This window comes from Podarcis bocagei (assembly GCF_964188305.1).
Source record: "Podarcis bocagei genome assembly, chromosome: 7".
In the NCBI taxonomy this organism is placed as follows: domain Eukaryota; kingdom Metazoa; phylum Chordata; class Lepidosauria; order Squamata; family Lacertidae; genus Podarcis; species Podarcis bocagei.
The window spans coordinates 67947313-67973841 of record NC_138132.1 but is presented as its reverse complement, the minus strand read 5'-3'; the positions used below and the strand labels follow the sequence as shown (position 1 = coordinate 67973841).

General features: G+C 50.9%; 1 protein-coding gene across 7 annotated transcripts; it reads right to left on the bottom strand.

Moving 5' to 3' along the window:
• Window positions 1-235: 235 nt before the first annotated feature.
• On the bottom strand, window positions 236-25226 carry LOC308591072 (uncharacterized protein). 7 transcript variants are annotated; one of them, XM_081201631.1, is made up of 13 exons: window positions 23229-25225; window positions 18589-18653; window positions 18030-18123; window positions 13997-14059; window positions 12131-12263; window positions 10600-10690; window positions 8865-8988; window positions 7814-7932; window positions 5977-6039; window positions 4918-5061; window positions 3677-3774; window positions 3330-3439; window positions 236-1478 (listed from the first exon to the last, which is right to left on the bottom strand). In XM_081201631.1, the coding sequence occupies exons 3-13, from the start codon at window positions 18076-18078 to the stop codon at window positions 1318-1320; spliced, it is 1155 nt and encodes a 384-aa protein (XP_081057757.1). In that variant the 5' UTR covers window positions 18079-18123; window positions 18589-18653; window positions 23229-25225; the 3' UTR covers window positions 236-1317. The 7 variants fall into 7 exon arrangements, with proteins under 7 accessions (XP_081057757.1, XP_081057756.1, XP_081057759.1 ...); XM_081201630.1 differs by lacking the exon at window positions 23229-25225 and adding an exon at window positions 22941-23034; XM_081201633.1 differs by lacking the exon at window positions 18589-18653 and having other exon boundaries at window positions 23229-25226.
• Between the last annotated feature and the right edge of the window lie 1303 nt (window positions 25227-26529).

Below are 26529 nucleotides of genomic sequence, written 5' to 3'. Positions count from 1 at the left end.
CCTTCAGGTGGGAAAAGTTTACGTAAGCCGCCCGAAAGTGCGCAAGAACCAGCTTTCGAGCAAGGGCTCATTTCCTGAACACACACCACTCCCGCCCCCACAGAAAATGCACGAAATAGTCACAAGGAAGCTTTTTCTTCAGCAAGACTCTTGCTAGCAGAACTGCTGAGCAGCACCAGCCACCCTGGGCACAGATCCTGCTCACGGTGCTAGTACATTAAAACACACATACACATGGGATTATTATATATATTTAAGATTAAGCCTAGCACATTTAGCACCAATTTCAAACTGCACTCTTTGCAGTGCGAGATCCAGTCCTGGCAATAAGTAGGGGATGGGTGTCTGTGGAAGACCTTTTCCAAATCTACTTCGAAAGCATTTCGTGCTCTTGCTCCTTGCTCGTTTATATTGCACACCGTGTCCAATGCTGCAGAAAGGCAAAGAGCCCGAGAAGGTAATATATTCTCCCTCTTATCAAAGAGCCTCATTTTAGGATCCCCTGGAAATGCCTGATCTCCTCCAAAGCCTAGTGGGGTCACTCAGAACCCACTTATCATGCAGTACAAGGAGAAAAAAGCTGGTGGGGTGAAGCTGAGCTCCGGAATATGCGGCGATGACAAATCACCAACTTGGATGGCTTTAAAATAGGATAAGACAAGTTCATGGAGGAGGAAGCAACCTCAATGCCCCTGAATACCAGTTGCAGGCTTAAAATGAATGTTGTACTAGCTAGCTCCCTAGACAAGGCATCTAGTTGGCTCCTATGAAGACACGATTTCGGACTAGATGGGTCTGATCCAGGGCTCTTGGTTTATCCTGTCAAGCCTCTCGGAGGATGTTTCCAGTCTCGCAACCGTCCAATAGCTGCTGCCCCATTTTTCGCTGCAGCAAAACTGTACCCTCTCAGCAAAAGAGCGTCTTCCCACAAAGGAGTCCAAGGGCAGGGCTTTGCCTGTCTGCAGAGCACCCACTGTTCTACCTCTTGACACCCGGCAGACCTTGCCTGGCAAAGCCATCTTCTTCCCAACCAGGGCAAAAAGGTCACACGAGCGAGTCAAGATGGCTAAAATGTTTTGGTCCCGGAGAAAAGGGACGGCAGCCTTTTGGGACCGAGGATGCAGCAGTTGTGCGGACATTGACGTTCTTTGCAAAGGGTGGGGGGAAATGGCAGCCTTTTGCATCGTTGGCCTCAGATTTGTTATAGCAAATCCTGCCCCCCCCCGAGCAACTGCGGGTATGGGCAGAGGTGGCAAAGAGGCCAGAGGGTTGTGGCAAGGGCTGGGCGGAGCAGCCGCTCTGCTGGGAGCAGATGCGTCACTGTTGCTTGCAGCCTTCCTTCTTGTCCCTGGGTTTCTGCCGGCCTACCTTCTCTGGCTGTCGTTTTGTCGGGGACACAAAGGCCGGTTCGCCAAGCTCATCTGGGTAGTCGAAGAAGCTGCCCGCAGGGACTGAGTGTCCTCCTGGGGCAGCAGCGGCTAAAGTGGTTGGACGGAGGAGAGGAGAGAGAGAGATCTGTCTGTAATGGCATCACCAGTAGCAGCATCCCCACATCCCAAACGAGCCAGTTGCTTTGGACTACAATGCCCATCAGCCTCAGCTAGCACGGCCAGTGCTCAGGGATGATGGGATTTGTAGTCTAGTAACATGTGGAGGGCAGCAGACTGGAGGAGGGTGCTCGCAAGTCTGTTCCCTGCTGTGCTGATGAGGCAGTTGTGCTATACCCAAGACAGCTGTAGGAGAAGAAGCTTCTTCCCTTTGCAGCACAGGGAGAAGGGATCTGCTGCGGCTGGAACCCATTGCCCAGAGATTAAGGGTCTCCTGCTCTACCGGCTGAGATAAGGGGGAAGATAGGACAAGAACCCTCCCCAAGGCAACCAGGCACACGGACATGGTGGTGCTGGGGTGCCAAGCACCCAGTGGAGCAGGCTGTGAGCACCTTCCTCTTGCACAGGAAGCGCTCGCATCTAGTTGCAAAGCCTTTTGGTAATTATCACCACTGATAATCTTGGGATCATTCAAGGGAGCCAAAGAGGGTTTTTTTGGAGGGGGCAAGTGTTGACTCGGGGATGACAAACAGAATGATAGGAATCAGCAGCAACTTCCAGCCTTCCGGGTGCAGTCGGGGAGGGATGGGAACAGGGGAAGCTGCTGCCTTAGACACTAACTCAGGCCACTGGTCCATGCAGCTCAGTGCCGCCTACTCTGGTTGGCAGCAGCGGCTCACCAGGGTTTTAGTGATGAGTTTTTCCCTGCTCTATTTGGGCCTTGGGGCTACCCTTCCCCATCAACTGCAGCTGGGACAGCTCAGTCAGTAGATCATGGGACTCTTCATCTCAGGTCATGGGTTTGAGCCTCACAGTGGGCAAAAGATTCCTGCGTTGCAGGGGGTTGGACTAGATTGCCCTCAGTGTCCCTATAACTCTAAGATTCTGACTGGCCTGCAAATGGCCCCAGCCTTTCGTTGCGGAGGATAAACGGGGCTGGAAAACCACGTTGTAACATCTAGCCATGGAATTGAAGGACAAGTATTAAATGTTATTTTTTAGTGTTTGCCCTTTATGGAGCACCTGAGCGTGGAATTAGATCTCACTGCCGGATCTGGACCGATCAGAACTGTGGCTGGTTTGTTTATGAAAAATGATATCTTTAACATCCTTCATTAACACAAGGCAGATCAGAGAACAAACGTAACACAACTGAATGCGCACCCTGACTACACTACCATAAGCACTTCAAAACGAACATAGAGGACAGAGAGAGGCCGCTGGGGAGGGCAGGAGGGGCTGCTACGCTGTCGCCCACTTAAAAGATGGTGCCCAAGCAAATGTTCGAAGCCCTCACCAACACCTGCTTGCCCCCTGGTGGCCACTCTTGTGCGTAAAGGTAAAGGGACCCCTGACCATTAGGTCCAGTCGTGGCCGACTCTGGGGTTGCGGCGCTCATCTCGCTTTATTGGCCGAGGGAGCCAGCGTACAGCTTCCGGGTCATGTGGCCAGCATGACTAAGCTGCTTCTGGCAAACCAGAGCAGCGCACGGAAACGCCGTTTACCTTCCCGCCGGAGCGGTACCTATTTATCTACTTGCACTTTGATGTGCTTTTGAACTGCTAGGTTGGCAGGAGCAGGGACCGAGCAACAGGAGCTCACCCCATCGCGGGGATTTGAACCGCCAACCTTCTGATCGGCAAGCCCCAGGCTCTGTGGTTTAACCCACAGTACCTCCCGCGTCCCACTCTTGTGTGTACCTGAGGTCAAAGGGACACCCCCGTCCACAGTCAGCCCTGGGAAACGGCTTGCAATCCCAGAAGAACCAGCTGCATTACCCACCTCTGGAGCAAAGGGCAACCATTCCAGCAGGGGCCTCCACCCTCTGGGCCCTGAAGGTTGGGTCCAGGTCCTCTGCGATATTCCGGCACAGCTGTGGCCTGAGGGACAACCTGCCAGAAAGGACAGGACACTCACAAGTTTGTTTCCCCTCCAGTTGCCCTGGCAGCTCTTTGTGTTCCCTCCCACCCTGCCCTCCATCTCTCTGGAAATCTGGTTTCTAATGAAGACAATAAATGGGTCCCGGAAGTGAATTTTTAAAAGAGAGACTGAGAGCAGAATTTAATAACCATTTGTATAATTAAATTCATAAGGGATCTTTGCAAAGTTACCATCTGAGCAGCACTGACCTGATGTCCGGCTGGCCTCCATGGGTGGGCACCTCTGAGCTGTCCGAGGACCAGAGTCCGGTTGGCGATGCGGCTCCGCAGCTCTCTTGCGCCTCCTTCTGGCAAGAAAGCAACACGGCGCCACGTAAGACAGACCTTGAACCGTTCTGCCTGCCAAGGGACTAGATGCTCTCTTTCAGAGCTGGGTGTGAACTCCAGGGATGCTGGTGCCACCCGCCCCCCCATGGTGCTTATTTCCCAACCCTCCACATAGCCCACAAATAAGCTTTGCTCATAGTAAGCCAAGCTGAGGAAGAGGAGAAGTCATGGGCTGAGGGGCAAATGGCAATTTTCGTTTTGGAAAATTCCAAAGGCCAGCTGAAACGTCGTCAAGCAGCAAGCCCGCTTTCGAGTCCAGGTGGTGTGTTAAGCAAAGTGGAGCATAAGCAAGAAAAAAGAAACTCGTCTAGAGCCAAAGTCACTGTGCCTGCGCTGGTCAAAAGTTTGGTTTTGCCGTACAGCGGTACCTCGGGTTACATACGCTTTAGGTTACATATGCTTCAGGTTACAGACTCCGCTAACCCAGAAATAGTGCTTCGGGTTAAGAACTTTGCTTCAGGATGAGAACAGAAATCGTGCTCCGGCAGCGCGGCAGCAGCGGGAGTCCCCATTAGCTAAAGTGGTGCTTCAGGTTAAGAATGGACCTCCAGAATGAATTAAGTACTTAACCTGAGGTACCACTATATTGTCATAGGGCACAGAACAGGGGTCCCCAAACCAAGGTCCGCAGGCCACATCAGGCCCAAGGGACTCGTTTATCCGGCCCGCAGCAATGCCCGCTGCTGCCACCCACTCTTACCAGCACTGCGCTGCGCGGCTGCCCACTTCCGGGTTGGAGAAGCACCAGAAATAGCTTGTGCGCATGTGTTATTTCTGGTGCACATCTGGGTCGGAGGAGGCCCGTGCACATGTGCACAATCTATTTCCAGTGCTCCTCCGACCCGGAAGTGTGCCGGAAATAGCGTGTGCGCACGCGTATGGGCACGCGCTCCCCCACCCTCTGGCCGGCCACGCGATCATCGCTGGAGACACAGGCCCGAGGTGCGGTAAGTTTGCTGACCCCTGGCATAGAACCTGTCATTAGGAGCACCCTCACGTCAAGATTTGCTATGCATGAGGAAGGTGCCACGGCCAGCTCCAAGCTGCTGGGTCCATGCAGAGGCGACTTCTGCTACACACCCACACCCAGCTGGGTCACTTACCTCTTGGCTGGGGCTGCTGCTGGGGGCTGCCTCCTCCATGGTGGCGCCCTTGCCCCTTGCCCCTGCCCCTGTCATGGCCTTGACCCTTCTGGGAGATCTCCATTGAGCTTTTAGTTCCTGGTCCTGCATGTAGCGGGCAATCTCCTGCGAGGAGGATAGGGGAGGGAGAAAGACCTTTTTTAAAAAGGCAAGTCAATATCTCTCATTGAAGGTATTTCTGTCTCGGAGCCCAGTGACGTTGGCCTTGTGAGGCTTTCCAAATGGTGTCCCCCAACCACCCACCTGTGTTCCACTCCCACAAGCCCTTTGGTTGCTTAGCTCCAGGCTGCACCCTAACAAAGTGGCCTTGGGCGGTTTCTGCTCCAGGTGAGAGGATCTGAAGTCTTTCAGGGTCCACAGAGGAGAGTTGAGGCATTCGTAACTCGACAGCCCACACTCCAGGTCCAAAAGCACCTTCCACACTCCAGTCTTTCCTGGCTCAACCCTGAACCAAAAAGCCCCAGACAAACAGGGAGGTCTTGGGGCTCTTCTGAACGGGCGCAGAGCCGTGAGTGGGCCGAAGGGGGGCCCCCGCCCCCCAAGCAGGCGTCTTCAGGCAAAAGAACCCACAAAAGGACTCAAGGTGGGAGGGAGGGAAGAAGTCGGTGGAGCAGGGCCTGAGCAGCTTACAAGGCACTGGGGGGAGGACAAACTGGCTCTTGGGACACTGCTTCACACTCAGAGGAGGGTGGGGCAGTGGGCAAGGAGCCCCCCAGCAGCAAACCCTCGCTCTGATGCCCATGGTGAGAGCAGCTGGCTTGGCAGTGCTGTGGCCTCAACTGCGAGCCAGCCAGTCATGGTCCAGTTTGAAGGAGGGAGCCTGGCTGTTTATGGAGGGAAGCGAGAGAGTTGCTTTCATCCTTGGATGCTGTTGGAGCTGGGCTGGGCCGTCACGCCAGAGCTGCTTTGATGCCACCCTCTCCACCAGTGGGCAAGCCCACAGCTGTGACCCCCCCCCACACAAACCCCAAAGCCCCACTGAGCCAAGCCGAGCGAAGAGACCAGCGATCAGCTCCTTACCTCATCCTGAGCCACCTGGGCTGCCCTGTAGTCATTGTGGCGTTCCCGGTTCTTCCTGGCTTTCTGCATGAGAGTGAAAAAGCTAATAAAACAAGGCGGTACAGGGAAGATGGAAGAGGAGGAGCTCTGTTCACACCACAAATCCTTTTCTTTTTCTTTCTTTCTTTCTTTCTTTCTTTCTTTCTTTCTTTCTTTCTTTCTTTCTTTCACGAGGCATTTCCAATACAGAGGATGAACCCTGCTCTCCCAAGGAAGGAGCTGCAAGCTCTATTCTCACCCGGGGAAGGCAAAAGAACACCTGCTCCTTTTCTGAGGTGCCCTTGTAATTCTGATTCATGCAGGAATATATAAATGCTGCCTCAGGCCATTTGCTGGGCAGCTGCTGCCAGCCAGGCCTCAGTGGTGCCTAGTTCGGTACAAAGCATCTTCCCAGGCAGTGCGGCTGCCTTTTGGACAGCTTCCTTTATCTATTATGATTATTTATTATTATTTATTGAAGTGAAGCTTCTCTGAGGGTGATAATCCCACTTTACTAATTTGCAGCTTGAAATGCGTGAAATTTCTAATCTTGAAAGGTGTGGGTAATTGTTGTTGTTATTTATTATTATTATCATTTTTTAATTTATATACCATCCTATACCCAGAGGTCTCAGGGAGGTTCACATAAAAAGACCACAGTATATAAAATTAAAATAAAAGCAATAACCCAATAATACCCCACCCCAAAGAGCCACATTTTAAAAGGGGATGGGATGTTGATCAGGTCATCCAAAGGACTGGTTGAAAAGGAATGTTTTTGCCTGGCGCCTAAAGGTGTATAATGAAGGCCCCAGGCGGACTTCCCTGGGGAGAGCGTTCCACAGATGGGGAGCCACTGCAGAGAAGGCCTGTTTTTGTGTTACCATCCTCCTGACCTCTCGAGGAGGCGGCACACCAAGGAGGGCCTCAGAAGATGATCTCAGGGTCTGTGTAGGTTCATATGGAAAGAGGCAGTCCTTGAGGTATTGTGGTCCTGAGCCGTTTAAGGCTTTATAGGTCAAAACCAGCACTTTGAATTGGGCCCGGAAACTAATCGGTAGCCAGTGCAGTTGGACCAGGATCGGTGTAATATGCTCAGACCATCTATACGCATACAAACACACACTTTGGCACTGGTGTTTCGGGGGCCCATGGGGCCCACCTTATCCTCTGCACTCTTTAACAGCATCCCTCTAGTGATGCAGCAATAAAACCGCTAGCACATTTGCAAAGCTAAGCAGGGTCCGGTATGGTTTCAAATTGGATGGGGGACCACATGCCGAGATTTCTGCATTGCAGATGGTTGGACTAGATGGCTCTCGGGGGTCCCTTCCGACTCTACAGTTCTATGAGTCTATTAGAAGTCAACTGGAGGGAGGTCAGCTGGGGATCTGGAATGCTGATGACACTCGGCTCTCCCTCCCTTGTCACCAGAGCCCACTGCAGGGGTGCTGGATGAGGGCCAAGTGACTGAAACTGAATCCTGACAAGAGGAAGCCACTGTGAGCAGAAAGTTCTAAAGTGCAGGAAACTGGTACTTCTCCTGCTTTGGAGAACACTGCCCTGAGAGATTCCAGATTTCAACCACTTCATGCCAGTCTGTATTTAGCATCCTGGAGCCAACACGTCCCAGCATGAGATTTACAACCTTCAAGGTACTGGGCAGTTATCACAAACCCGCCTCCAGATGTGAAACCTTAAAACCTTCACATGCTCTCTTTATTTGACAGGCCCAGTTTGTAACGGGCAAGTAAGTGCTGCCACCCAAACTTTAGTTCCTGGCCCAGAGGAGGAGGAGGAGGATAAAATGGGCGCTCACCAGGCGAGCCACTTCCTCAGCTTGTAGCTCCCGGGCTAGTTCTTCATCTTGCTGGAGCTGCTGCTGGTTCTGAAGTTCAAGTTCTGCCATCACCCAGTTTAGGGGCCCGAGGGAGTCATCTGAAGACACAGAGAAAGAGAGAGAGAGAGACAGGAAGACAAACATGAAAAATGGAGTCATGGGGAAGGACGACAAAGGAGCAGCTCTGCATGTGCTGCTGGTTAAGGAAGCTGAGAGCTCATTGCAGAGGTTGCCCCTCTGCTGGCAGCTGAAGGCCAAGGCGAGAAACAGGACCACCCAGCCGAGGCTGGCCTGGTCCCTTTCCGAAAGGCAATTAATTAATTAATTAATTAATGATAAATTTATTATTTATACCCTGCCCATTATTTAGTCACTCTGGGCGGCTTCCAACAAAACATTATAATACCTTAATACATCAAACATTAAAAGCTTCCCTAAACAGGGCTGCCTTCAGATGTCTTCTAAAAGTCTGGTAGTTGTTGTTCTCTTTGACATCTGGTGGGAGGGCGTTCCAAAGGGTGAGTGCCACTACCAAGAAGGCCCTGTGCCTAGTTCCCTGTAACTTGGCCTCTCGCAGTGAGGGCACCGCCAGAAGGCCCTCTGTGTCCGGGTGGAACGATGGGGGTGGAGACGCTCCTTCATATATACTTCCAGCGCTTTTGTGCTTGGAAATCTCCCACGTGAAAACAGTGCCAAGATTTCCCAGTCGCAGGGCGGTGTAAAGCCAAAGCCCCGGCCCAGAGACATCCCCGAGAGCCGGGTGCTAACTGTGCACCAGCCTTTCCCAACCAGCTGCTTTCCGGATGCTGGTAGGACTACAAATCCCATCAGCACCAGCGATGGCCAGGCAACGGAGGCACCCAAAGTAGGTGCCGTCTTTGGTCCCATGCGTGTTGGGATGCCCTCACGAGACTTGTGCCACCTGCGCTCCAGCTGAGGACACAAGTTGCAGTCAGATGAAATTTGGGAGGCCCCGTGTGTCTGGTTTGCGGCCCCCAGAGAAGCCCCTCCTCTCTGGAGCAACCCTCACCGCTCCTCCAGCTCCAGATACCTTCTCCTCCTTCTCGCTGTGTCGCACTTGAGCTCCTGAGCCACAGCTGCTGTTTCTTCTGCAGGCTCTCCTCCTCCAAGTCCTGAAGCTGCTTGGCTATTTCCTGTGTGGAGGAGAGGAAAAAACCCACTGAGAGGGGATGGAAATGGAATTCCAGAGCCAGGCTTCACCCTGCCACTACTTCGTGGTGCTTTCTGTCTCCCATTCAGCTGGCAGACAACAAAGACAATGGAAACCTGGTGTACTAATTGTGCATCTGTGGCCTTATTTCCCACCCCACCCCCCTTGCAAAGGAGCTACTGGAAAGCAGCCTTAAAGTGCACTCCTCCCAATGGTTCTTGTGGAAGCAAGGCTTGTTGATGGCTCCTGGTGTTGACAGGGAGCCTCACTCAATGAGATGACAGGAGTTGCTGCGAACTCTGCACTGCAGCCGTCTCCTGCCCAAAGCTGGAATATTGTGCCTGCTTTTATCTTCTGGAGAACATTTTTAAACCAGAGGGTGAAATGCTGTTCTGGACCTGGGCACCATCCCTCCACTCAAGCCTTCATCTTTTTCAAAGTTCCTTAGGTTGTTTTCAAGCCAACGTTCAGCCAGCCATAAAAAATGTAATTTTATACGTAATTCTGATCAGCTGAAACCATGGAGTGGAGATGGCAATTTTCTTTTTCGTTCTGTTTGCCTGATAAGGAAATTGGTTTAGAAGAGGATATTCTCTTGGGGAAGCTTTTGTTCCAGAGGAACTGTGGAAATGGGCAGAGGAGTTTCAATCCCTTGTGAGGGAGAAGGGGCTGAGGAAAGTCCAGATTTGGGACTGCTGTTCTTAGAAGGCAGGCAGAGCCTCTTCCAGGGATCTCTGTCACCTCAGGTGACCCCGCCAGCTTTGATCTCTTGCTTGTGTTCCATTAGCCAGACAAGCAGCAGCTCCACCAAACTGCTCTTTCCAGGCTAATCCTATTTGGAACCGAACAGCCTGTTCTACATATTAAAACGTCGCCCTCAAAGCGGTTGGCGGCCAAGCTGCCCTTGGCCACTAATGGAAGGGAGCAGGAAGAGGTTTTTGCAAAGGCGAAACTCTCGTTCAAGTGGGTTTCCACAATGCTCCACAGTGAACAGCCGGCTTCCCACTGACCAGCGAGTGGAGGAACAAGGAGGTGCAAGAACCCAGCCCAAGTCAGCCAACAATGCACACTGGAAACATCCATAAGATAGCAGCCATTGGTTCATCTGCCTCCAGATAAATCTCTCTTTCCAGTCCTGCCCTGGAGGAAACATTTACACTGTTCTATGGTGTTTCCATGTGCTGCTCTGGTTCGCCAGAAGTGGCTTAGTCATGCTGGCCACATGACCCGGAAAAACTGTACGCTGGCTCCCTTGGCCAGTAAAGTGACATAAGCGCTGCAACCCCAGAGTCATTCATGACTAGACCTAATGGTCAGGGGTCCCTTTACCTTTACCTTTTACCCCCTGAAAACATTCTGATTTGTTTGCAATGAGGATATGCAACGATGTCAGTCCATCATTACTCCCGCCACTTAACTTGGGCAGGGGGTGATCGGACCCAGAGTCAAATTACTGCAGGGTTTGCTAGAGCCAGCTAAAAATAATCTGCCTTTCGGAAGGACCTGCTAGGCAGCCCACCCTGTCCTGTTCCTGCCGAGAGGGGGCCAGAGGAAGTGAGGGAGCCTGCCACCTGGCTCCAGGTGTTCCTGTTACCTGGTCCTTCTCCTTCCTCTGGCAACTCTCCTCCGCCTCCCTCCGAATGTCTTCCTGGATTGCACGGGCGATTTCGGAGTCCCGATCTTCCCTGCGTGTGATGCGGACAGGAGAGAGGGAAGGAAGAGGCAATTAGTGAAGCAGGAAGCCTCTGTCCAGATGCACAAGAGAGGGACAGAGCAGGAACTTCAGAGGGCCTCCTATCAGATCTTAATCTGACCTCAAGAGTTCAGGAACATTACAAAGGCACCTGGGGAGCTACAGAGAAAAGTCATCCATTGCCTCTAGCATACACATCTGCACCAGGTGCACACTTTAGACATCAACATGCTCTGTCTGCTTGCACTGCAGGTGCAAAGCTCGCCACAAGCAAGGTCAGACACAAGCTCTGTGGGCTTGTAAGGCTTGCCTCCCCGCAAAAAAGAGCCCCAAATTCTTCTGCAGCTCAGATTATAACTGGAGTTGCAGAGGGGAGAAAACAAACCTCAGTTTACGTCCCTTTCAGCCTCAAAGGACAGCTTGATCTAATCTGGGCAGGGATAGCCCAACTTCTGCCGTCTATGCTCTGATAACCTTTAGGTTAGATTGCTGCAACACATCATATGTGGGGCTGCCTCTGAAGATGGTTTGGGCACTTCAGCCAGTGCATAATTCAGCAGCCAGTTTGTTCACTCAAGAGCAAGACGGTTTGAGCATATAACGCCAACTCTGGCTCAACTGCACTGCTTGCCAATCCAATTCCAGGCACAATTCAACGTGCTGGTTTTGACCTATAAAGCCCTAAACAGCTCAGGACTGCAATACCTCAAGGACCACCTCTCCCACCTCTGGGACTCAGACCCAGAGATCATAATCTGGGACGTTTCTTCTTGTGCCCCTCCCTGAGTGGTCTGGAGGTGCCAACATGTGAGCAGGCCTTTTCCGTGGTGGCTCCCCGCTTGTGGAATGTTCTCCCCAGGGAGGTTTGCCTGGCACCTTCATTACATACCATTAGGCACCAGGCAAAAACATTTCTTTTCTCCCAGGCCTTTGGCTAATTAAACAACCTATGGCCTTTTAAACTTGGGAGGGCATTGTTTTTATTTTCACTATGTTGTGTATTTTTGTGTTTTTATATTGTAAACCGCCCTGTGACCCTGGGGTGTAGGGCTGTATAGAAATTTAAGAAGCGAATACAATGAATAAAAAGAGGCTTGGAAAAGAGTCCTTTCAGAATTAGTCTGCCCCACTTTCCCCACATCCAATCCATGCTCATCCACCCTCGGTCTACACAAATGTGAGTCTCCAGCTATTTTTGGACTACAACTCCCATCATCCCTAGCTAGCAGGACCAGTGGGAACTGTAGTTCGAAAACAGCTGCAGACCTAAGCTTGGGAAACACTGGAAGATGCAGCCGCAGCAGAACCAAGACTAGGCCTTGTCCATCCCACTGGGATGCCTTCCCATAAGCATCACCATAACTCTCTCTCCCACCCAAAGCAAGAGACACCGCCGCCCTGCAATAAAGTTGGGACTCCAAAGCAAACCTACAGTTCCTTCTGTTGCTCAGAGAGCTGGTGCTTCCTCCTGGCTTCCTCCTCCAGGCCCTGAAGTTTCTTGGCAATTCGGATGTCCTTCTGGACCAGCTGGTTCTTCTGAATGTTGGAAGTGTAATGCTGCTCAACTGCAAAGAGATGGAAACTTCACTGCGTGGGCTGGAATGGAGAGGCCTCTTTCATCCTCCTCTCTCCTCCCTTCCTCGCCTTCAAGGGCATCTCCAGGTTCGGCTGGGAATAAAGACTCCCTTGTCTGGAACACTGGAGAGCTGCCGCCGGTCCGTGTAGGCCGGATATTGAGAGAGTGCTGGGGGCGCCAGTCGCAAAATGGCTGCCACAGAGGAGGCATGGCCCAACGCAAAGGAGCTGCTGCAGGGCATGTGTGATCCTGCTTCAAGCGACGCACTTTCGGGGGGCAAAACTCCTCAGGCTGCCTCTCCAGACACTGGGCAGAAGGGGGAAAGGAAGACTGCGAAGGTGGAGCAATAGGACTCTGAGGTAGCAGCCCAAACAGGTGGCGTGATGCCAAGCTGCTCATCTGACTGGATCTCTTCCAGATCCTGTCTGCTGGGCAGTAGCTGTTGACACTTTCTTGCCCTCTCAAGGGTGCTTGGTGAGGAGAGACGGAGAAGGAAGGCTCTTTCCTCTTCGGCCTGCCACCCTAACTCACCACCCCTGGGTGCCACAGACAAGAGCTGCTTGGCTGGCAAGCCAGCTGCTCCCACCACCCCTGGCAGCCCTGATCTTAGCTGCCATCCATCAGTCCCGCTGACAGGGTGTGGGTGGCGAAGGGGGCGGCACCGGGGGAGGTGGGAGAAGTGTCCTCTGCCTGGACCGTGTGCGTCACTGCAGCGGGGAATGACGTCGCGGAATGATTCATGGGCACCTGCTGTGGCAGCCAAGACAGGCTGGGGTGGGCAAGGCTGGGTTGCAAGAGGAACCGTCCCCTTCCAAAGGGCCGCCAAAAGGAGTCAACCTTGAGAGTGTCCCTGGAGAGAGTGGTGCCTGTCAAGCCTGTTCCTCGTTAAAATCTGCAAGGTTGATTCACTGAAGCACTAGGCTCCATTTAATTAACTAAAAAAAAGGCCGTAAAAACTCTGGCTCCAACAGGCACCCCGTACTAGGAAAACTAAATGCGCTTCCAAAGGATGCCTTGAGCATGAAGGACGGACCTATTTCCAGGGATCGTCTGAAGGCCTCTAAGTGGATGCGGTGTATGCAGGGGGGGGGGTGAGGGGGGTTAATACTCCAATGCTAAAGGCAGAGGGCCTTCTTAGTAGTGGCACCCTCCCTGTGGAACACCCTCCCTTCAGGCGTCAAGGAGATAAAGAACTACAAAACTTTTAGAAGGCACCTGAAGGCAGCCCTGTATCAGGGAGGTTTTAATGCTTGATATTTTACTATGTTTTTATATACAGTCGTACCTCTGGTTACGTACTTAATTTGTTCCGTAGGTCCATTCTTAACCTGAAACTGTTCTTAACCTGAAGCACCACTTTAGCTAATGGGGCCTCCCGCTGCTGCTGCGCCTCTGCCACGCGATTTCTGTTCTCATCCTGAAGCAAAGTTCTTAACCTGAGGTACTATTTCTGGGTTAGCGGAGTATGACCTGAAGCATATGTAACCTGAGGTACCACTGTATCCCGTAAGCTGCCCAGAGTGCCTGGAGAAACTCAGCCAGGTAGGAATGGTACAAATAATAAAGTTGTTGTTGTTAAATGCTGAAGCCAGGGGCCCAGCCAGACCAGGTAGAAAAAGACCCCAAGAAATTCCAAAACACTGGCCAGGGAAGGCAAGGCTGGGCTTGCTCTGAGCCTTTGCCCCAAGGAAGAGGAGCATGAAGAGTCCCATCAGCTCTTACTCTCTTGCTCTTGAAGGCTGTAAGCCAAAGCGCCATCTTCCAGGACCGCAAAATCTCGGCAAACTGCAGGGGGAAAGAGAACACACAATTAAACAACAGCAGAGCCCAGTTCTGCCAATATTTTCATTCATCTGCAAGTTTTCTTACCCATCCATCACACCACAAAGTAGCAGGTTGAGTTCCAACCATTGCAGCTACGTAAACAGGGAAGGCCTTTGCAATTATCAAATGGGGGGGGGGAGCCATTCAAAATGGAAACAGAAATGCAAATCCAGCAAAATAGGCCAGATTAAAGCGATGCATCTCAGCAAATCTCAACACCGAAGAAGGCCGGTATGGATGTAGAGGGACTTTCAAATGTTTGGGGCCTAAATTGTTTATAGAGCTCTAAACACATATGCAAGCAGAACTTTTAACTGGGCCTGAAGACAAACCAGCCACCAGGTTTTAAGATAGTTGCGACTGGATAGCCAGCCAGCCAGCCAGTCCTCTGGCTGCTGTGTTTTGGACCGAGGAAGCTCACAGCCATCCGAAACAGCATTTGGAGGAGAAATGTTTTGTGTAAAGGTACAGTGGTGCCTCGCAAGACGAAAATAATCCGTTTCGCGAGTCTCTTCGTCTAGCGGTTTTTTCGTCTTGCCAAGCAACCCTATTAGCGGATTAGCGCTATTAGCGGTTTAGCGGATTAGCGGCTATTAAAGGCTTAGCGGATTAGCGGCTAAAAGGCTATTAGCGTCTTAGCGGCTTAGAAAAGGGGGGGGGAGAGCGGAAAAAAATCGGAACACTCGCAAGACGTTTTCACCTTGTGAAGCAAGCCCATAGGGAAATTCGTCTTGCGAAGCAGCTCAAAAATGGAAAACCCTTTCGTCTAGCGGGTTTTCCGTCTTGCGAGGCATTCGTCTTGCGGGGCACCACTGTAAAGGTAAAGGGACCTCTGACCATTAGGTCCAGTCATGACCAACTCTGGGGTTGCGGCACTCATCTCACTTTATTGGCCGAGGGAGCCTGCGTACAGCTTCCGGGTCATGTGGCCAGCATGACTAAGCCGCTTCTGGTGAACCAGAGCAGCGCAGGGAAATGCCATTTACCTTCCCACCAGAACAGTACCTATTTATCTACTTGCACTTTGACGTGCTTTCGAACTGCTAGGTTGGCAGGAGCAGGGACCAAGAAACGGGAGCTCACCCCGTCACGGGGATCCGAACCGCTGACCTTCTGATCGGCAAGTCCTAGGCTCTGTGGTTTAACCTGCAGCGCCACCCGCATCCCTCATGTTTTGTGTAGTTGCTGCCAAATACTTGTAACCCCACAGAGCATCAGCGCTGCCTCCAGGACGTCCATTCTGCCTTCCTAACAGGAGGAGGAAGAGGTGGCAGCGGCGGCAGCACTGAGGCGACTGTGAGCTGCGCTCCCTTGGCAAAAAGGCAGCCAGCCTGCCCAAGGCAACAGGCGCCTCTTTGCAGGAGCCCTGCCAGAATCTGGGTGTCTCCAACGTAGCACACCCAGTCCCTGCCCACCCAGCCATTCCACAGCTACTTGGCCGACAAGTCAGCACAGCTTGACAAGGTGTTGAAAGATCTCTGTCTACACGCACCGTTTACGCAACACAAAGAGAAAAAGGGCGGGGAGTGAACATGGAGGGCCGCACCTCTCAGCCTAAACCGGGTGCCGTGGCAAATGCCAGCTGGGGAGAGTCTTTATGATGTGACCCCCCCCCCCCAAATAAGCCATTTAGGCCTCAACCACACTTCAACCAAAGGGCGGCAAATAAGGTTTGCCCATTGCAAGGGAAAACCTTTTCCAAGGTGGCAACAAAGGACCATGTTGGGCACGCCAGGCCTTCTTGCGCCTGGCAAAGCTCTCGTTTGCTCAAGAGTGCCAGCCAGCCTTGTCACAGAGCCCGGCTGCTTGCCGGTGGGGGTCACATTTGTGCTGCGCAAAAACACAGCTTCTGCTTCCAAAAAATGAGAAATCAGACACACCCAGTCTAGGGAAGTTAGCCCCCACGCAGCATCTTTTTTCTGTGGAGCGCCGGGGGGGGGGGGGACAGACAGAAAAAACAAAAACGAAACAACAAAACCAGTCTTCAAGTTTATTGTCCTTGCATCATGATGAATAGGGCCCTTCTCCCCCTACTCCAGGAATCACCACTTGAAGCCAGCAGCCATCGCCAGGGAACCTCCAAGCGAGTAAGGAAGTCAAGGGCTCAAGTGGTACCATTTTGGGGGGAGGGGGCTGCCCGAAATCTGTACAGTGGTACCTCGGGTTACAGATGCTTCAGGTTACAGACGCTTCAGGTTACAGACTCCGCTAACCCAGAAATAGTACCTCGGGTTAAGAACTTTGCTTCAGGATGAGAACAGAAATTGTGCAGCAGTTGCACGGCAGCAGCGGGAGGCTCCATTAGCTAAGGTGGTACCTCAGGTTAAGCACAGTTTCAGGTTAAGAACGGACCTCCGGAACGAATTAAGTTCTCAACCCGAGGTACCACTGTATTCCTTTTTCCGTACCACTGAAAGAACGGATTAGAATTGGAAGTCAACAACTAGAACAATGATCAATTAGAATTCAACAACAAGGTGGAATTGGAGTTGTGAGAGAAAATACTCCTTCAAAGGCGACCTGTGGAACTCATTGCTACTGAATGTTATTCTTGTTCCATTTAATGTGGACTTGCCTCTTCTGCAGAACGTGTGAGAAGTAAAAAAAACCACCACGGAAAACAGAACTCTGGGTTAAAGGTGGTGGTGGGGCACTTTGGTGTGGATATTGTAAAAATAATAATAATATCTGCCTGTGTGAGCAGCACTGAGGCCACAACCAGCTGCCCTGTGGAAGCAACCCAGGGGTGCCCGGAAGTTGCTGCTCTTTTAGCAGAGAGGCCCTGAAGAATCTCTTCCCAGAGGCAGCTGAATGGTCAAGCGGCCACAGGTCAGTGGAAACCCCGCCACTCTGAGCTTTGCTTCCCCGAGTGGCTCTCCACTCAGCCTCACGACCTCATTTCCAGCTGGCATCGCTTTCCTCCTCCTTCCCAAATTACATTCATTTAATCCTTTCCCCGTCCCTCTCCGTATCGCATTACAAGGTGAATAAGGGACATGTCACACATTATAATTACTGGCCCGGAATCAAATCTCAGTGGCGGAAAAAATGCGCCCCTCCCCAACACTGCAGCGCTGGGAGGGGGGGAAAGCAAGCTTCTCTCAGAGGCCTTAGCTACGCCCATCTTTCTGAGGTGCTTTCTGAGGCCTTCACAATCGTCATCCTCACACAATTCTAGAGGAGATCTTGGCAGGGCAAGGTGTAGCAGCTGCCCCTGGTCCAATACACCTGAAGGGCACCAGGCTGGGGAAGACTACCCTGCTTAACTGGGCCACAGGGAGGGGATTTTTAATATATATATTTTTAAGGGACTGGCATTAGATTTTGACGCCCTTCCACAGCTTGAGCCACCTTTCCAAATACCTCCTGGGGCCATCATTCTGCAGCCACTGGATCTGTGTACAGTGATACCTCTAGTTAAGAACCTAATTCGTTCTGGAGGTCTGTTCTTAACCTGAAACTGTTCTTTACCTGAGGTACCACTTTAGCTAATGGGGCCTCCCACTGCTGCTGTGCTGCCAGAGCACGATTTCTGTCCTCCTCCTGAAGCAAAGTTCTTAACCCGAGGTAATATTTCTGAGTTAGTGGAGTCTGTAACCTGAAGCATATGTAACCCGAGGTACCACTGTATTGTATTTTAATATTCTGTTGAAAGCTGCCCAAAGTGGCTGGGGAAACCCAGCCAGATGGGCGGGGTATAAATAATAAATTATTATTATTATTATTATTATTATTATTATTATTATTATTATTATTATTAACCCTCACCTTTCAAGGTTAGAAATTTCATGCATTTCAAGCTGCAGATCAGTAAAGTGGGATTATCAGAGAAACTTCACTTCGTGTTTCCTAATATATATACACACACACACACACACACACACACACACACACACCCCAAGGTGAACTCCTAGCTTCTTGCATGGCTTACCTTCCTGCACCGGAGGCAGGCGGGAGGTGTCAATCTGAACTTCCGTCATCTTCAGAGACCGGGCTGTGCTCTCATGGACTCCTGAAAAGGCAACCTGCAAGAAGCGAGGCTACGAGTTACTGGGATTGCCTAGTGATGATAACCTAAGTGGGTTTCAGAGATGCTGGAGGAGAAACCCTTCCCATTGCATAAGCCCGGGTTATCTCTGCGGCTCTCTCAGGGAGGTTCGCCTGGCAAAGCCTGTCGGTGCTGACAGGTGAGCATGCTCCTCCAAAAAACTCTCTCCCAGGGCCAGCGCAAGAGGAAATGCTTCTGTGTAGAGTTCCCCAAGCCCAGGAACAAGAGATAGCCCACAGGGTCCCCAAAGATCTCTTGTGCAAGGCTTTCACTGGTCCTTCTAGCTAGGGGTGATGGGGGTTTGTAGTCCAAAAACAGCTGAGGCCTTGCAGGCCCAAGTTTTGGAAAACCCTGATTTAGGGAAGGGGTGTGTGTGTGTGTGTGTGTGTGTGTGTGTGAGAGAGAGAGAGAGAGAGAGAGAGAGAGAGAGAGAGAGACTTGCCTTCCAGTTGTCGTTCTAAACTGCAATCCCCACTCTAAGCTGCAAGGAGTTACAGTCCCAAACATCTGGAGGGCACTGAGAGAAAAGAAGGCGTGTGAACTCATGATCAACGCTGGGCAAACATTCCACTTGATCACATCTATACCCGGCCCTTCCTCCCAAAGGAGCCCAGTGCTGTCTCCCTGCACCTCCTGCTGCCAACATGGTGAGTGGCAAGATGGGTGACCCAGCAGAGGATGGCACAAAGGCACGGGGTGGCTTCCAGTTGCTGCCAGCCTCCAACGGGCAGCTTGCCTTCCTCTCCACCAACACAGACACTGCCCCACGTGTCTATTCCCCTTTCTAAACCTGCCGCCATCTTCTTGCCGAAGCAAATTCCACAAGTTAAAATTGCACACTCTGCGAACAGCGGCTCTCTTTTATCTCGCTCGGATCTGCTGGCTGGCAAGTTTCACTGGGTGACCTGAACTTCTAGTATTACGGTGGGTGGGTGGGTGGGGAAGTTGTCTCAACAGGAATAATGGTAGCTTTACCCTTACTCCTCTGGGGAGTTGCCTCCATAGTCCCAACATATTTTTGATTGCTCCGCCTTTTCCTACTCTACTTTTTTTGAAATGGGGGTGGGGAAATAGATCCAAATGCAGCTGCTGCACCAAAGATTTGCCTAAGAGCATTACGATACTGACAGTTTTATTTTCAGTCCCTTTCTTAATAATCCCCAGCATGGAATTAGCCTTTTCCGCAGCTGTCGCACAGTGTTTGCACTAAGCTATTTGCCACGACTGCACAGCACCCTCTGGGGAGAGTCACAACAAGCTCCGATTCCCTCAGTATGCAGGCAGGCAGACTCCACTTTTTGCTTTCCTCCTTTGCAAGAAATACTTATTTAATCCACCCTCTGCTTACTGTTCTTTAATTAGTTACTAACTCCTAAAAAAGGCCTATTGTCTTATCCTATGACTGTTAAATGCATTTGATTTAATTTGCTTTCGGTGAAGTGTTTCTTTGTCAAAAGGTTTTTGAGTGTGCTTATTATTACATTTCTACCCCGTGTTTCCTCCAAGGAATGGTGAATGGCCCAAGCTTACCCAGGGAGCTGAGAGGGGATTTGAACTCAAGTCTCCAAGTTCATAGCTCAACACTCTAACCACTATGCTACGCTGGGTGTCAGAAGATGTATACAACATCTTCTGGATTTCCCTTACCCGCGTGCTCCCTGACTCTTCTTCACAAACTCTTAAAAGGTTGCTGAGGCAGAACTTCCCTTTACAGAAGCCTTGCTGATTCATTCTCAGCTAGACTTGTTCTTCTATGTGCATGATCAATTTCGTCTTTAATTATGCTTTCCACCAATTTACCTGAAACGGACATTACAATGCAATTTCCTGGATCCTCCCCCTGCCCCTGGATACACTTAATAAATAAATAAATATACATGTTAAGCTGCCTGCCTTCCAGTTCTCTGCTAAGGGGGAATATTTTAGCAAGAGGTGGAATATTTTGAGCAAGTTCATCTCCTTTAGGCTGAAATCCTGCAAAAAAATACATAGATCCAAGTCCCACTAAACTCACTAGGGCTTACTTCAACATACTTCAACATACTTCAACATACTTCAACATACTTCAACATACTTCAACATACACATGAAGAGGATTGTCTACCCTACTTAGATGAACACCATCAAGACTCCGAGATTTGCCAATTTGTCATTTGTCCCTAGAATAGCCCTAGACCATATCTAGCCATGTGTTGCTTTTCAGCATAGCTGAACAGAGATTTGTTCCCCTTAATGGAAGAAGAGGAGCTGAACTTATGACCTAACACAGAAAAGTGATGATGATATTTACTGCCAACAGACAACCCCACACGAAATCACTCCACACAAAATCAGAAGGTGGTTCAAAGCTTTATATAAAACATACCTGACTTGCACATGGAAGGCACACTCACAAGGGACCCCTGACCTCTCTCTAACTTCTAGCGCGGTGCAAACCTCCCCTTCATCAAGGCTTGGTCTGGTCGTGCAAAGTCTCTGCTCATTCCTAAATTTAAACAAACTCCCCAGAGGAGAGCTTGAAGACTGTGGATTCCTTCTGGAAATAGCAGCCAGAGAGGAATGCAACTTTTCCCAAGTAAGGGCATATGAATGTGCCCGGTTGATGTGTGGGGGTCTACTCTCTATATGTGCCTCATCTTTTTTCTCCTGTAAGACTGCAAATGTGAAGCGCTTCCTCTCAGGGAGACAACGGGTGGGTAGAGCTTCTCCTGCTCAATTTCTCTGTATCGTGGCTCCATCCAGACTTCCCTTTATTCTGCACTCGCTGTATTTTGAGTGCTACCAGGTTTCCCCTCTGTGTTCACAAAGCTCATCTCTGCCTAAGGTCAGAAGAGTGAAGACACCCCCATCTTGTCAATGTCCCCCGGTGCGCACACAAAACAGGTAACAAATCTGACAATAATGAAGCTGTGCAGATGTGAAACCCATGGTGTGTGTGTGTGTTAACATGAACACATCTGCAATTGCAGAGTTGCAACCCATTCCCAGCAGGCTCACTTCAGCCCCAGCTTCTCCATCAATTAACCCAGCGCTCAGAAAGGTAAAGGTAAAGGGACCCCTGACCATTGGGTCCAGTCGTGACCGACTCTGGGGTTGCGGTGCTCATCTCTCTTTATTGGCCGAGGGAGCCGGCGTACAGCTTCCAGGTCATGTGGCCAGCATGACTAAGCCGCTTCTGGAGAACCAGAACAGTGCACGGAAACGCCGTTTACCTTCCCGCCGGAGCAGTACCTATTTATCTACTTGCACTTTGACGTGCTTTCGAACTGTTAGGTTGGCAGGAGCAGGGACCGAGCAACGGGAGCTCACCCCATCGCGGGGATTCGAACTGCCGACCTTCTGATCCGCAAGTCCTAGGCTCTGTGGTTTAACCCACAGCGCCACCCGCGTCCCTCCAGCGCTCGGAAAGTCTTTGCCAAATCCCCTATATCATAATCCCGTTTCCTCCGGACCCCCAGAACATGAGCAAGGCCCCTCAAAGGAATCCAAAGGAGAGTATGCAAGAAACCTGGCAACCCTAGAAGTTAATTGAAAGACAGTGGCGTAGCGTGGGGGGTGCAGGGGGGGGGCGGCCGCACCGGGCGCAACATCTGGGGGTTAGGGTTAGGGGGCGTAAATCCACGGGTTAGGGGGTGCAAATTACTTGCCTTGCCCCAGGTGCTGACAACCCACGCTACGCCACTGTTGAAAGATATGCAACCGTAACACAGACACACACACACACAGAGATACACACACTGTTCATCCAAAATGATCAAACGGCTTGAATTTTGTCCCTCTAGCAAGATGCTCTTGTGAAGCAATGTAAAGCCACTGTAACAGAGGTGTAGTTGCTCTCAGTGGAATCCCCTGCAGATGCTCCAGCAACCAGAACCAAGGAAGGAGGGGAGCAGATAACCTCTGAGCAGCCAAGATCTATTATTTGATAGTGGAACAGAGACTAAGGCTGCCTTTGAAGCCAGTGGGCCCTCGTTCGCTGTGGGTAGAATGGGCAGCCTCCCCCAAGGGAGTTGCAGTTGCAAATTCCTGCAATGAGCAGCGGGGGGTGGGGGTGTCGGTGGGGATGTGGATTTCAACTTGGTGACCTCTACAGCCCCTCTAGGATTTTTAGTAAGCTGCCATTTTGGGTTTGGTTTTGACTTCATGTTATCGGGGACATGACTGGACCCTTCTTTGCTAATATACAACAGGGGGAAGAACTTTGCACATGGCCAGTAGCATCTCTGTTCCTTTTAAGGGCCTCTGCTGGCTGCAACCCTTCCCAAGGTTTTCCAGGTCCCACCTGGGGTTGATTTTTTTTTTTTGGGGGGGGGGGTGTTGCATGCAGACAGGCTGACGGCAAGATTTATCCCTTTTAGGAGGAAGAGGCAGCACTCTGCACATGACCAGAGGATTACAGCGAGACAAGGCAACCTGGCAGGCATGCCATGGTGGGAGGGGGCATAGCCACGACCCTGGTCCCTCCTTCCCCTGCCTGGCTTGAGCTACCCTTGCTGCAAAGCCCAGAGGGGAGACCCGCATCCGCGTTGCTGCGCCAGGTCTCCACTCTTGGCCGTGATGGACACCGCCCTTTCTTCTTCCACGCCCCCCCCCCCAGCCAACACTTGCAGGACGCCAGGTCAGAGGAAGGCGGGACCACCTCGCAGGGCTGTTGTTGGGCGAAACCCCTCCGGCCCCTCCCTCCAACCTGCTGGGGAGGGGGAGGCCACCCCCAACCTCTCATCCAAGACGCCAGAATGAGAAGGGACGAGGGAGACCCCCACCCCAAAACCACCCACCCAAGTACTTACTTACCTGCCTGCCTGCCTGCGCGGCCAAGGCGCTCTCGCCCCGCCTTCTGGCGGGCAGGAGGCGGCGGCTCTGCGGCTCCGCAGGCGGATGGGAGGAAGGAAGGAAAGGAGGGAGGGAGGGAGGCTGGGCGACACCTCCCCCGCCTTCCTGGCCCCGCCGAGCCCCCCCGCAGCCCCTGCCCGCCTACCCACCCACGGGGCCCGCCGCCTTCCCCGGTCCCGGAGGCCTCCCCAAGGAGCGCAAGAAGGAAGGAGGGAAGCGGGCGGATCCAGCTGCAGCAGCGGCTCCTACCTCGTCCTCCTGCCCGGCGACCGCCTGGATAAGCGGCCTTGCGTAGGATTAAAGCAATGGGAGGAGGAGGCGGAGGAGGAAACGGGGGCTGCAGCCAGCTAAATTTACTCAAAGGAGACCCATCAGGACGAAGGGACCCCATGCGTTGCCAAGCGTAAATCAAGCAAGTCGTAGAATTGTAGAGTTGGAAGGGATCTAGTCCAACCCCTGCAGGGGATCGAACATGGAACCTTGGCATGATCAGCACCAGGCTCTAGCCAACTGAGCTGTCCAGGTTCCTTCCTCCACGAAAAGGCCCCACCCCCCAATAAAGGCTGCAAGCAAGATAAATAAAAATCCTTAACTAAAAGTAGGAACAATCAGAGTATTTGAAATCGAAATGCTCACTGAGGTCGCTTGGATGATGTTGTGAAAGGTTTTCAGCAAATGCAAGAAAACTTGTTTTAGTTCGGGTTAAAAAAAAAAGGTGAAAAAAATGTGTGTGTGGTTCGAGTTATTAACTACCATCCTACCAGGATCCAGAGCGAACTTGTCTGAAGTTTGTATGGCTTTAAAGACGATTGCAATTGGGCAGTATATAAGATTGTCTGAATACATAATTCAGAAGTGGCTGAACACATCTTGGCACGAGGGGAGTGGTCCTGGACCTCTTGAAAGAGATGGGGATCCCATCACTTCTGAGAAGAAAGTTCACTCTGGACCCAGCGGCTTGTGACAAATACCCTCCATGGGGGAAAGGCGATTAAGGGAGACAGTGGCAAGACAGTTGCAAATACTCTTGGGTGAAACTGATCACTTTGTCCCTTTTCAGGCTGGGTCCAAGCCTGGCTCTTTAAAGGCCTGAAGTGTCCTGATGGGTGAACTTCATGGGGAGAAGGACAAGGGGAGAGCCCCCCTGTGGTGCTGTTTTTCAAGAAAAAGAGGTGCCAGAACTCACCTTGAAACACCTCCTTTGTTCTCTTATTATGGCAATGGTGCCCACCTGAGAGGTGCCGGAACTGAGTTCTGGCTGAATAAAAGCCCTGGCCACCCTATTATTCTTGCTTAATCTCTCAGCAAATATTCCATTGATGGTGGAATCTTCCTGAATTGACTCTGTGAGATGGGTATTGAGGAGGATCCATGTTTTACCAAAGGGGGCATTTCCAAGTGAGTTCCATCACCTCTTTTTTTTGTAGACAAATAGCACTGGCACTGGGTGACTATTATTTTGGGAGAGGGCAGCAGTTGTACCGTAGGGTGCCGAAGGGTACCAGCTTGTTCTCAGAGCTATTTAACCTCCCACACTAACCATTGGGAACAATCATTTGGTGATTCGGGGCACAGTGTCCTCTGTGTGCTGGTGGAACAATTTCTCCGTAACATCTGAATCAGAAGAAGCTGTGCAAACCTTGGACCAGTGGCTGGACTCAGTGGTCGGTTGGACGAGGGCCAACAAACTGATTCTGAATCCTGGCAAGGCAGAGGTGCTGAGAGTGTCCAGTTCTCCAGCTGGGACAATTGCCTGCATACTCCCCTCTGAAAGAGTAAGTTTGTAAATCCAGGGATTCGCCTGCATCATCTGTGTCGCTAGAAGCCCAGCTGTCCTCCATATGGAACTTGCTGAACTGACTGGGAGACTCCGAGACCAGAGAGAAGAGACAGTGGAAGAAGACTGGAAGACGTTTAAAGAATATTTGGAAAAATATGTTAATATTTAAACCTTTGAATAGCTTTGGAAGTGGATATGGGCTGTAGGGTTATAAGTAGAAGATAGTGTATTTTTAAAAAGTATTGTTTGTAAGTGATAAAATGTGAAGATTTTGTAAGGTAAAAGTAAGTGTGATTAAAAAAATGGTTAAAAATTATGATATATGAAACTGCTAAAGGTGAAGTAAAATGAAAATCAGATAGGGGGGACTTGGGGAAGCTCACCTAACAATGTTTAGAAAAAATAAGGATAAGACAAGAATTTGTTTGTATTGTTTGTATTTCTGTTTGTATTGTTTATTTGTGTTATGAAATGAATAAAAAAATTGGAAAAATAAATAAATAGAAGCCCAGCTGTTCTCAGTGGCCAGGAGTTCCTTTCACCAGCTGCAGCCATGTGCTGGTAAACTGCCAGGCTGGATTACTGAAATGCCCTCTGTGTGGTTGGCCTGGAACTTGCAGCGAGTACAAAAAGCAGCAGCTGGACTGCTCCCTGGGGGCAGAATACAGTATTGGCTTCATGTTACGCCAGTGCTGCCAGTTACGCTGCCAGTTAGCTGCGGGACTAAGTTTAATATGCTGGTCCTGGTATACAAAGCCCTATGCGGCTCGGTACCAGGATAAACTAAGAGAGCGTCTTGCCCCTTATATACTCAGCTGGTAGCTCAGTCGGCAGAGCTTGAGGCAATCTCAAGGTTGTGGGTTCAAGGCCCACGTTGTCCCCTTCCAACTCTACAATTCTATGATTCTATAGCATGCTTTGCAGACTAGACTTTGTGCTGCAGATAGAAGAGATCTGTCCCACCGACACAGGATGCAGGAATCAGGCCTTTAGTGTGGCGGCACCACAACCCTTCGGAGCTCCCTCCCAAGTCTGTGTATGAAATTGCTTTTACTGTTGATCTTTTATTATTGTTAATTGCTAGGAGGTGTTTCTTGGGAAGCAATGCATTAATTAAGCAAATAAGCAAGCGGTGTTTGATCCTTTAAGAACCACAGGTTTGTACCGGTATATATGTATTGCCTCTTATAAAAAGTATGGGGCATGGGGACCTCAGAGCCCCAGATGCAAACCCGTTTTTGGGTTCTGCCATTTGGGGCGGAAAAATAAATGACAAGCAAGGTTACCGGCGCCATCTGCTGGCAGAGTGCAATTGTAAGCCTCCTCACTTGTAGTGTAAGCAATTTCAAGCCGAGCAATAGACTTCTGAAACAAATTTTAAAGTCCAGAGTACCCAAGTGGAGAGGGGAATCTGGGGCGGACTTTGACCTTTCAAATTTCAGCGGCACCCTCTGCAAGGCCAAAATTTGACGCCTCTCCTGCCTCTTGCCTTCCATTCTATTCAATTCACTACATCAGTGGCTCCCAATTGGCCAAGTACTGCGGACCCCTCCCCCCCCCTTTTCAAAAGCAAAGCCACTGACCCTTTACTTTCAAATCTTATATATCTCAATGGTAGCTTTTGTTATGTGAATGGGTGCCAAGGACCCCTTGGGTGGGTTATGCAGACCCCCTGAGGACTGGGGACTAACAATTGGGAACCACTGTATTATGTCATTGGAGTTTTCTTGGCAGGGATACTGGAGTGGCTTGCCAGTTCCTACTCCAGGT